This window comes from Garra rufa, chromosome 3, assembly GCF_049309525.1.
Source record: "Garra rufa chromosome 3, GarRuf1.0, whole genome shotgun sequence".
Taxonomy (NCBI): Eukaryota; Metazoa; Chordata; class Actinopteri; order Cypriniformes; family Cyprinidae; genus Garra; species Garra rufa.
The window spans coordinates 41254074-41266462 of NC_133363.1; the positions used below are offsets into that span (position 1 = coordinate 41254074).

A 12389-nucleotide genomic window follows, 5' to 3' on the forward strand; every position below is an offset into this window, starting at 1 on the left:
GGTTAAGATGTAATTTTATGAAGCTAAAAGAATGCTTTTTGTGTGCAAAGAAATAAAAAATAAAGACTTCATTTGACTTTTAACAATGCCTTTCTGGGCCTCGACAGTTGCATTGTTGTCTATGCAGAGTCAGAAAGCTCTTAGATTTCTTTAAAAATATCTTGGTTTGTGTTCATAAGATAAATGAATGTCTTACGGTTTAGGAACGGCATTAGGGTGATAAAAGATAGAACTTTCATTTTGGGGTGAATAACTCTTTTAAATCTGAGCATGACACTCCTAAATTATGTATTTCTTATTTTTTTCTCATCTGTTTCTCACTTTCTTTTTCTGGGTTCTTTGCAGTGACCCTATTCCTGGAGTTCTGGAAGCGGCGGCAGGCCCGTCTGGAGTATGAGTGGGACCTCGTGGACTTTGAGGAGGAACAGCAGCAGCTACAAATCAGGCCAGAGTACGAGTTGAAATGCACAGGCCGCAGACTCAACCGCATCACACAGGTACCTCCAAGCATCATGGCTTGATTAAACACATGATCCTGTATCAACATCCTTTGTTAGTCATGGAGCCAACATACTTTCCAAACATTTAAAAGCCTTACTCTAATCAAATTTATAACTTTCCCTTACATTCAGAAGGGAAAAGGTTGACAAGATTGTTATTTGATCAATTATAAATGACATTAAACATGATGAAGGGTCAAGCTAAGTTCAGAAAATGTGCCTGTTTGTTTTGGATATTTGAGAAATCTACAGTGGAAGAAACTAAATGAGTGGTAGAACTGAGGTCCTTTTGGTTGACAGGCAGAAGCCAAAAAATAATAATGTCATAGAGGTAGTAAATTATTAGCGCATACATAATAATACAACTTTTTATTCCATATTGCAATTTAAATAGTGTAAATGAATGGTTTAGTTCATTAATACTCTGGTTGAATGAGAATACAAGAGAAGACATGGTCATATGGAGCAATTGCTCACAGCAAATCAGTGGTTAAAAAGCTAAAGAGCTACACTTCAAAGAGCTCCCATTGGCAGGATGCTTCAGGCATATTGCTTTTTCAGATTTCAAATGCATGCAGATAGCTCTTAAATAGCACTTATTATGTGGTGATTTGTGACTTAGGATCTTTCAGAAACCTGGTATCTTTAAAATAATTAGCATGAAGTAAATATTTGCAATTGTCTTCTGCCCCAACCGGTTTTTGCCACTTCATTTAACATATTATCATAATCTAAATAAACAGTAAAGTCTTTTGCTGTGAATTCAACTAATTTTGTTCCATGTCACAAATACTGTTAACAAATGTTTTTTTTTTTAACAGAAATTCACATTTATGTGAGTTTTTTGTTACTCAAAACAAAAAACTCTTGTTTGCTTCTTAAATATTGCCAAATAACTCCAAGTAGTCCAAACATACTTTAATTAGACTTTTGGGGCAACATTTTCTAAGTTTAAATGAATTATTATGTGGGAAACTATTTTTTATGGAATAATATGCACTGAGGTAGAATATGTATCAAGTAGTAAACCAGGTCAGTTTAGATTTCATATTAACTTTGCCTAGGATTCACTTATTTGATTAAACATACAGGGAAAATGGTAATATTGTGTAATATTATTATGATTTTAAAAAACTATTTTCCATTTTAATATATTTTGGAATTTGGAATTTTATTCCAGTGTTGGAAAGTTACATTTTCAGCAGCCATTACTTAAGTCTTTAATGTCACATGATCTTACAGAAATCATTAAAAAAAATTTTCTGAAGAAACCTTTCCTATTGTTATCCAAACATATATATATATATATATATATATATATATATATATATATATATATATATATATATATATATACATACATATGTATAATTTTGTGTGTGTGTGTGTGTGTGTGGAAACTGTATTTTTTTTTTTTTTCAGGATGCTTTGAATAGAGTTCAAAGGAAGAACTAATTTCTTTAAAAAAAAATTTTTCTTCTCAAATAGAAGTGTCATCATCTCATATATGTAGTTTATATGTTATTTATCCTAGTAATTTTTTTAAGAAAAAGTCATTTACACATTGTAATTAACCAATACTGTCTTTATGCTAACAGGAAATGGAGCCATATCTTCCTTTCCCGAGCAAGTGTGCCCGATTCTGTCTGTCTGGAGCAACGGTTCTCTTTTGGGTGAGTTAGTAAACTAAACACTGCATCTGTATTATACAGATTAGATTATCAGTTCTTATGATTGGTCAATTACATGTGTGACCTTTTAAACTGTGTATTTGACCTTTTATCACAGGCAACCAATTTCTTGATCCTTGTATAAATGAGCTAGCAAAGTTTAATGTTTAAAGTCCTCTCTCTCTCTTCGTGTTTTGTCAGACGTTTCTGATAGTAGCCTGTATAATGGGAGTGATCGCTTACAGATTAGCGGTTTATGCAGCATTTGCCAGTGTCATGAAGGACAGCCCCACCAGTAAGATCCAACTAGTGGGCTCTCTCATCACCCCTCAACTTGCCACCTCTGTCACCGCTTCCTGCATCAACTTTGTCATTATCCTCATCCTCAACTTCCTCTATGAGCATGTGGCCATTTGGATCACTGATATGGGTGAGCAAAAACGGCATCCTCATTTCACACAAGAAATTTGAGTTAAGATGAGTTTGTTTGACATGTAAAATGTGACCCTGGACTACAAAACCAGTCTTAAGTAGCACGGGTGTATTTGCAAAAATCTTTTTTCATGCAGTAAAGATCATGTTCCATGAAGATATTTTGTACATTTTACACCCTAAATATATCAGAATTATAGATTAAAAGTTTATGGTTTGATTAATTATTATTTGTAATTTTTTTGTAACTAATATGTGTTCACTCTGCAAAATTACAAGACCATGTGCATTTATTTTTTGATAATGACCGTTTGACTGTAAATTAACCCTTTACATATTTGCTGATCTGTGTTTAGGCGTATGGAAAATACTTTACTGTCTTCCTCTATTTTTAACTCTCAGAGATCCCCAAGACCCATTTGGAGTATGAGAACAAGCTGACCATGAAGATGTTTATGTTCCAGTTTGTGAACTACTACTCTTCCTGTTTCTATGTGGCCTTCTTTAAAGGGAAGTTTGTGGGTTATCCGGGAAACTATAGTTATATGTTTGGAAAGTGGAGCAAGCTGAGAAATGAAGAGGTGAGACTGTCTGAAATACCGGTGTTTAGAGGACCTAATGTTCTTCAGTTGAATATCAGAATAAGTAGATCTAACATGACCAATACGCTTTTTTTAATATTTAGTGTGCTCCCGGGGGTTGTCTGATTGAGCTGACCACACAGCTGCTTATCGTCATGGCTGGAAAACAAATGGTCGGGAATGTTCAAGAGGCCCTGTTGCCGTAAGCCTTACATTGAACTTTGACCTCTTAGAAAGTTTGTTTTTTTACTTGCATATTTATTTCACATGTTTTTTAGAAAGTCAGAAGTAATTGTCCTTTAGGCACTATCCTTATCTTAAAAAAAAACACGCATAATGGTCCCTTGTGCCTGTGTCACAGACTTCTCAGAAACTGGTGGGGCAGCAGGAAAGGGCGAAGTCATCCGGAAAGTACATACAGTAGATGGGAGCAGGACCACGATCTGCAGAACTTCAGCCAGTTTGGACTCTTCTATGAGTATCTGGAGATGGGTACGGTTTTATGTCATAATACATGTTGGGGTGATTTTGTGTTCATATACAAAAAAAAAGTTAATTACATAATTCATTTAGATGAAATGTTGGCAACAACAGGAGTTTTTTTGAAAGAAATGTAAAATCTTTTTTTCTGTAAGGAAGTATTTCATTGATTGTATTTGACGGTGAAGACTTTTACTATATTACAAACTTTTCCATTTAAAAAAATGCTGTTTTCACAACTGATATGAAATATTTTATAGTTAGCATATTTGACAATTGAGTGACCCAGAAGACTGGAGTAATGGTAAATAACATTTAAAAATGTATTAAAAAAGAAAACAGTTACTGTTATTTTTATATAATAACATTTCACAATATTAATGTTTTTACTGTTTTTTTTATGATTTTACTTCTTTCAAAAACATCACAGAAATATCATTGACCCAAACTTTTTAATGGAAATGTGTTTTATTTACACACACATTCATATATTCATGAATGTATATGCTCAACAAATATTGTTTTAAAACAGAAAAATTTAGAATGCATTATTGTTTTTATATACATTTAACAAAATTTAAAAAATGTACATAAATATCTACTTTTTTCATCTACACTTGACACTTTTAACTCTAGTACTCTCTATTCCGTTTCTGTTTTTCTACTTTTCAAAAAATGTATTAAAAAAATATATAATTATTGACCCTCTAACACTTCTAGCAATTCTATTTCTATTTAATCTACTTGTTTTCTTTTTATTTATTTTTTTAAACTTGACCCTCTAACACTTGCACTCTATTCTATTTCTATTCTTCTACTTGTTTTCTTTTATTGTTATTTTATTTTAAAAAGTAATATTAATGACAATGATCAATGATCTTCTTGTTTTCTTATTTATCATAAACACTCTAAAACTAGCGTTCTCTGTTATTTTTACATTTTTCGACTATTGTTCAGCTTTTTATATATTTAAGCTGGCATTACTGCAGTCCCCCTCCCCCAAATGTATGTACTGCATTAGACTAACTGAAACTTGTGACAGCACTTACATATAATTGTTCTTTTGTTGGTTTAATTTTCTTCTGTTGTACTCATTTGTAAGTCGCTTTGGATAAAAGCGTCTGCTAAATGATTAAATATAAATGTGAACCTAAAAATGAATATATTCCAAATAAATAAATTTACAGATTTATCTTTGTGCTCCTATTAGAGAATCCTTACAGAAGAAAAGTAGTTAGATCTTCATTTCATCAGTAAAACCAGTTGTTTCCTGTGTGTTTTAAACAGTGATCCAGTTTGGCTTCATAACACTTTTCGTAGCCTCTTTTCCACTGGCCCCTCTTCTTGCCCTCTTCAACAACGTCCTGGAGGTGCGAGTCGATGCTTGGAAATTTACTACACAGTTCAGAAGGCCAGTGGCAGCAAAGGCACGCAACATTGGAGCGTGGGAAGAGATCCTTAATGTGGTGGCCATCTTGTCCGTGGTCACAAATGTAAATGCAAACTGTTTTGTTCTGCTTTCTATTTTGACTCGTTCTGTAAGTTTACAGTTTTCTGTAAAACTGGAAGTGGCTTTTAACTTCATTTGAATTATAGTTAATTAATAAGCAACCTGTGAACCTCATCTCATGACGAAAACGTACCTGTGGGAACTTTTTTGGAAGATGTAAAATTAGTGGTGGGCCGTTATCGGCGTTAACGTGCTGCGTTAACGCGAGTGTCTTCTCGGGCGATAAAAAAAATATCGCCGTTAATCTATTCTCAAAGTTGAGTTGGGAGCTGAGTCTATACTACGCAAGCTATGATGACTTTCACCTTGATATTTTAGCGCGGATGTATACCTAGCTGAATTGCACTGTAGGGGGGCGAGAACGAGTCTTCAAACCTGTGTGTATGCCTACTGTGAAATGACCACATCAAATCAGACGTGCTAACATGGATGCAGCTATGAAACCGCCGGGTTTGCTTCAGGGCAGGGGCGTTGCTAGACCCTTTTTACTGGGGCACGTGCGTGAGTTATAATTTATTTTGATCCCGAAATAAAGACATTAAATTATATGCAACAACTGAATTGATGCTTCTAGAAGCAACGCAGTTTAACCGAAGACTATGCATGCAGATATCCATGCCTGTGCGCTTCTGTGTATTTAACTGCAACGCGCACATCGCGCAGCCTTTTACGCAGAAGTGCATGCACTGTAGGAATAGTTGGTTACACAAGTTTGTATAGTTAATTGTGTTGTAAATGCAGTTGTCAAGCAGTTTTTGATGCATTTTGGAAACAGGAGATGAGCCCCTGGTCTAATGCAACACCTGGCTTGAGAAACCCGATCTCAAAGACTTACTTTTAGTCACATATACATAGTAGCACACATTTTCTGAATGCCTTCGGCAGAATTCAGATTAGCCATTTTAATCTAGATTAATTCCAAGATTACAGTGAGATTAATCTAGATTAAAAAAATTAATCTATGCCCACCACTATGTAAAATACATACCAGTAAGTACATATAACTACAGGTATAACAGAAATGAACACTGGAGGTGGTAAAAGAGTGTTTTTTCCCCTGGAACAGATGAACAGACACATTTTAGCTGTTTCATCATGGGTCATGTTTTTCATAGTATTTGTACCCAAGGATTCTGCATCCTAAATCCAGTTTCATTCCGACTGAGCTACTGAGTAAGTTTATGTCGAGAAAACAAAACATGTGGAGCTGTAATCAGAACTGTACGAAAACCGTTACAATTGTTCACTGTTCTACTGCCTGTAGTGTTCATTTGTTGGAAACTGCAGTATGTACTTATTGGCACACATTTCGCATCTTGCGTTTTCGTCATGAGATCAGGTATTCTTTTTAACAAAAGGAAGATATTGCTTAGTAAAATCAAGACACTATTTCCACTATTCTTAAAATCCATTGTTATTTCGTTCCTTCTTTCTCTCATTTGCACTTAAGGCTTTCATCATGGCATTCACCTCAGATATGATTCCTCGTCTGGTCTATCTGTACGCCTACCACCCAGGCAACGAGACTACTATGAGAGGTTACATCACCAATAGCCTCTCCTTTTACAACATCTCTCAGATCCCTCCACTTAACTTGCCAGATCCTGAAGAAAACCCATCCTGGTTTAACAGCTCTACCATCACAACGTGCAGGTGTGTGACTGCCTAATGAAAACAATGGTTAAGGTCAAAAGTTTACATCCCCCTTTCATATATATATATATATGTATGTATACAGGTCCTTTTCAAAAAATTAGCATATTGTGATAAAGTTCATTATTTTCTGTAATGTACTGATAAACATTAGACTTTCATATATTTTAGATTCATTACACACTAACTGAAGTAGTTCAAGCCTTTTATTGTTTTAATTAATGATTTTGGCATACAGCTCATGAAAACCCAAAATTCCTGTCTCAAAAAATTAGCATATCATGAAAAGGTTCTCTAAGCGAGCTATTAACCTAATCATCTGAATCAACTAATTAACTCTAAACACCTGCAAAAGATTCCTGAGGCTTTTAAAAACTCACAGCCTGGTTCATTACTCAAAACCGCAATCATGGGTAAGACTTCTGTCCAGAAGGCCATCATTGACACCCTCAAGCAAGAGGGTAAGACACATAAAGAAATTTCTGAACGAATAGGCTGTTCCCAGAGTGCTGTATCAAGGCACCTCAGTGGGAAATCTGTGGGAAGGAAAAAGTGTGGCAGAAAACGCTGCACAACGAGAAGAGGTGACCGGACCCTGAGGAAGATTGTGGAGAAGGACCGATTCCAGACCTTGGGGGACCTGCGGAAGCAGTGGACCAAGTCTGGAGTAGAAACATCCAGAGCCACCGTGTACAGGCGCCAGGTCAAGCCACTTTTGAACCAGAAACAGTGGCAGAAGCGACTGACCTGGGCTACAGAGAAGCAGCACTGGACTGTTGCTCAGTGGTCCAAAGTATTTTTTTCGGATGAAAGCAAATTTTGCATGTCATTCGGAAATCAAGGTGCCAGAGTCTGGAGGAAGACTGGGGAGAGGGAAATGCCAAAATGCCTGAAGTCCAGTGTCAAGTACCCACAGTCAGTGATGGTCTGGGGTGCCATGTCAGCTGCTGGTGTTGGTCCACTGTGTTTTATCAAGGGCAGGGTCAATGCAGCTAGCTATCAGGAGATTTTGGAGTACTTCATGCTTCCATCTGCTGAAAAGCTTTATGGAGATGAAGATTTCATTTTTCAGCACGACCTGGCACCTGCTCACAGTGCCAAAACCACTGGTAAATGGTTTACTGACCATGGTATTACTGTGCTCTATTGGCCTGCCAACTCTCCTGACCTGAACCCCATAGAGAATCTGTGGGATATTGTGAAGAGAAAGTTGAGAGACGCAAGACCCAACACTCTGGATGAGCTTAAGGCCGCTATCGAAGCATCCTGGGCCTCCATAACACCTCAGCAGTGCCACAGGCTGATTGCCTCCATGCCACGCCGCATTGAAGCAGTCATTTCTGCAAAAGGACCAAGTTCCAGACCAAGTTTTGAGTGCATAACTGAACATAATTATTTGAAGGTTGACTTTTTTGTATTAAAAACACTTTTCTTTTATTGGTCGGATGAAATATGCTAATTTTTTGAGATAGGAATTTTGGGTTTTCATGAGCTGTATGCCAAAATCATCAATATTAAAACAATAAAAGGCTTGAACTACTTCAGTTGTGTTGTAATGAATCTAAAATATATGAAAGTCTAATGTTTATCAGTACATTACAGAAAATAATGAACTTTATCACAATATGCTAATTTTTTGAAAAGGACCTGTATACATATATATATATATATATATATATATATATATATATTTTTTTTTTTTTTTTTTCAAAATAAGAGGGATAATACAAAATGCATGTTATTGTTTATTTAGTACTGACCCGAATAAGATATTTCACATTAAAAGTAATCCACAAGAGAAAATAAAAGTTGAATTTATAAAAATGACCCCGTTCAAAAGTATACATGCCCTTGATTCTTAACACTGTGTTCTTACCTGAATGGTCTGAATTATTATTTTTTTTTGTTTGTTTAGTAATTTTGTTTATTGTTCATGAGTCCCTTGTTTGTCCTGAACAGTTAAGCTGCCTGCTGTTCTTTAGAAAAATCCTTCAGGTTTGAACATTTGAAAATCAGGGTAAATTTAATTTATTTTGTTTTTCTGGGAAAGACAATCAGTAGCCTCTGATGGGTAGAACTTAATGAAAAAAAAAATCTACATTCTGTTCAAAAGTTTTCACCCCCAGCTCTTAATGCATAGTTTTTCCTTCTGGAGCATCAGTGAGCATTTGATCCTTCTCTAGTAGTTGTATATGAGTCCCTGAGTCCCTTTCCTCAGTGTGAAAATCTCAAAATTATACAGTCATTGTTTGAAAGGGTTCAAATACACAAAAATGCTGAAAAACCAAAGTATTTGTGGGACCTGAAGGAATTTACTGAAGAACATCAGGCAGTTTATCTGTTCAGGACAAACAAGGAACTCAAGAACAACTATCACTAAACAAAAAAACACACTGTAGATCATTCAGGTAAGAACACAGTTTTAAGAATCAAGGGGATGTGAACTTTTTTTAACTGGGTCATTTTTATACATCCTACTATTATTTTCTCTTGTGGATTATATGTTAACACATTTTATGTGAAAAATCTTATTCAGGTCAGTACTAAATAAACAATAACATGCATTTTGTATGATCCCTCTTATTTTGTTAAAATAGTTAACATTTTGCAGATTCTGAAAGAGGGATGTAAACTTTTGACCTTAACTGTATGTTAGACCTACACACATATACTAAATTAACAGCATGATGAATTTTTTTTTCTCCAGGTATCGGGACTACAGATACCCACCAGGGCATGAAAGGCAATACACACACACAATGCAGTTCTGGCATATCTTGGCTGCTAAGCTAGCCTTCATCATCATTATGGAAGTAAGATTTTTTTATAACATAAAGAGCTTCTAATTTAAATAAAAATAGAGTTAATATAGTGGAATATGCAGGGACATTTAAAATAAATGCCAAGTTGTGTCATGAAACTCTAAATATTCACAGCATTAAACTACTTGGCACAAGTTTACATTTAAGTGGCTGGTTGGGATTCACCAGAGCATTTTGCAGTGAGCTTTTAGCGTTCCATTGAAACCCTCCACCTCCCCAGCTCCACCTGTATGCCTAAAACTGATCCTCTGTTTGTTCTCCTTTCTCAGCACGTTGTATTTGTGGTGAAATTCTTCGTGGCGTGGCTGATTCCAGATGTGCCAACAGACGTGAAAGCCCGTATAAAGCGTGAACGTTTTCTAGTTCAGGAGTACCTGCACAACTACGAAGTGGAGAAACTCAAGATGCAGCTGAGCCAGACTTTCTGCCTGTCCACAGAAACGGCCTCACTGCTGCCCTCTAGTCCAAGTAAACATCAGGTGGCTTTCTGAATGTATTTGAAATCCCTGAGCCATCAGGACTACTCTAATGTACTGTACACTTCAAAGCATGGAGGAATCGAATCTTCGGGACCCCTCCTTACATTATTGCAAAAAATTGCCTGCACTCATCCAGACAACTGCCAGAACTTTTATAAAAATACTACACAGCGTCTTTTTTCTGCTTGAGGCTTATGAGAAAACTATACCGCTTTCCTCTGCGTTTTTCTCAAATGTCTGGAGTGCACTTGCATAACTGCACTTTTACAGTGGAGGAAGGCTTGGAGGCAGATCACAGAGATTTCAGCGGCAAACCCTCTGGAATGCGGCCTGCTGCTCCTCAGGTTGTCTCGGGAGCAACCTGCTGGCAATTCAACTTATGAATAATCATTTATGACCGTTAAAAGGCTCAAAAATGTTGTACAAGGCAATAAGCTTTTATGTCTGTCCAGCTTGTTGCCGTTATATTTTTTTTGAAGAAGTAATCTGCATGTTTTGCCCTGTCTGACTGGGAAAGATGTACATGTAGACAGTGTTTTGTCCTTTTTGTTTGGTTACTGCTTTCCTTTTTTGTCAGATATGTCAGGGCGTGTGAGGTTTAATATGTCATTGTCCAGTGGATTTTACCACTGTGGATATTTTTTTTCTTATGAAACACACTGATAGTTGAATAATTATCAAAGAATACCATAATGATCATTTCTGTAGTGCTTGCAAAGATTTCGTTATCGTTATTTCTAATTAATGCCGTACCTTGCCACCCATACATTCTGTTCTGTGTAATATTACAATGTAATGTTTTTGTTTTTTATTATTACTATTGTTAGTTTTCTTCAAGGATGTATTTATTGCTTCAGTGCAATCATATTATCTGGTTCGAAGGATTGTTTTTACCAGATCAAGCTCTATAATGACTTACTGTGTTTTCTGATGCTTCAAAAATCAATAACTCTAGCAATTTTTCATCACCTCTGTCAAGGTTTGCACGTTGCATATCTGAGGCTAATGAACATTAGCACTCTTCCGTCATTGTAACTAGGAGAACACTAGTCTTGTTCATTATACTGTTTCTCTGTAACTAATTTCCGCACAAATGCACTTAACAAGATCAGTTCTTCATGCATTTGAGACTTTGATGCTCACTTTGATAACTGCATTTGATATTACAGTAGGGCCGGGACAAATTAAGTCAGTGAAACAGGCTTTCAGAGATTCCCATACATGTCAAGATTAAGAAATTGCCTTTAATGGTGTTTACATGCAAAAGGGCAGATAATATCACATTTTTGAATCTCATTTTTCTGCTGTATTTCTAACCTGGTGCAATTTTCTTCAATATTTTGTGCTGCCCCATCAATATTTTAGATGTTTGGTTAGTATGTCGTGTAGCACTGTTGATGAACACTATTAACTCAGAGCCAACCATCCTCTACAGGGACTCCTCATGTTTGAAAACAAGCAAACGTGTTAATATTATGTCCAAAGAGTGTGTATGTTTAAGTGTCTTCTCAATTTAACTAAACATTTTGTGAGCCATACCTGTTCATTTCACAAATGTTATAAATCCTCTATATATGTATTTTTAGCCTGTCGAGTGATTTTTGCTGTAATTCATCAATATTTTATGTATACACTTTATATTTTATATTGTTAGTATATTTGTAAACAACGTTTTATCCAAAACAAAATGCATATGTTTCCCTAAGTTAAACGTGACAATCTTTTCATTATAAAAAATATTTTAAAAAGTTATTCACTTAGATTAGTTTAGAATATTCTATGTTCAGATGAGAATATGTCACACATGCGTTTGCCTTAATTCCTGTCATTATGATACTCATGTATGTGTATATTGTTTTATGGTCGTCTTATTTATTTGGTCTACAAATGTTTACAGAAAGAGTTGCATGAATAATTTATGAATAATCAAGCATATAAAATATTTCTTGTCTGCATTCCAACGAGGAGAACGTGCCAAAATAAAGTGATTTAAGTATATTACATGTGTTTAGCACTTGTTGGGCGTGCTCTGCGAACTCGGTAAATGAACACAAGATGGCGCCTGCGTTTTACTAAGCGCGCTCTCGACTACCTGTTGTGTGACGCTTTCAAGAACGCAGAGCGTTGCAGCTACTTTCCTATAAAGAGGTTTGTGGTTTAGCAGGATATCAAAATTATAAATACAATACTTTATCAAAAATGCCCCTTACCTTGTCGACCATCAAAAACTAACTACACTCTTAAAAATAAAGGTGCTTCACG

At 35.7% G+C, this 12389-nt stretch overlaps 1 protein-coding gene across 1 annotated transcript in view; it reads left to right on the forward strand.

The window, feature by feature from the left end:
• Positions 1–11706, forward strand: part of ano5b (anoctamin 5b) — a 42635-nt gene extending 30929 nt beyond the window's left edge. The window contains exons 11-20 of the mRNA XM_073836617.1: positions 346–497; positions 2099–2173; positions 2372–2600; positions 3005–3183; positions 3288–3385; positions 3545–3675; positions 4951–5156; positions 6624–6826; positions 9534–9639; positions 9918–11706. Coding sequence (XP_073692718.1) covers positions 346–497; positions 2099–2173; positions 2372–2600; positions 3005–3183; positions 3288–3385; positions 3545–3675; positions 4951–5156; positions 6624–6826; positions 9534–9639; positions 9918–10139 — 1601 coding nt within the window. The 3' untranslated portion in view covers positions 10140–11706. The remainder of the gene's footprint in view (positions 1–345; positions 498–2098; positions 2174–2371; positions 2601–3004; positions 3184–3287; positions 3386–3544; positions 3676–4950; positions 5157–6623; positions 6827–9533; positions 9640–9917) is intronic.
• Positions 11707–12389: the final 683 nt, after the last annotated feature.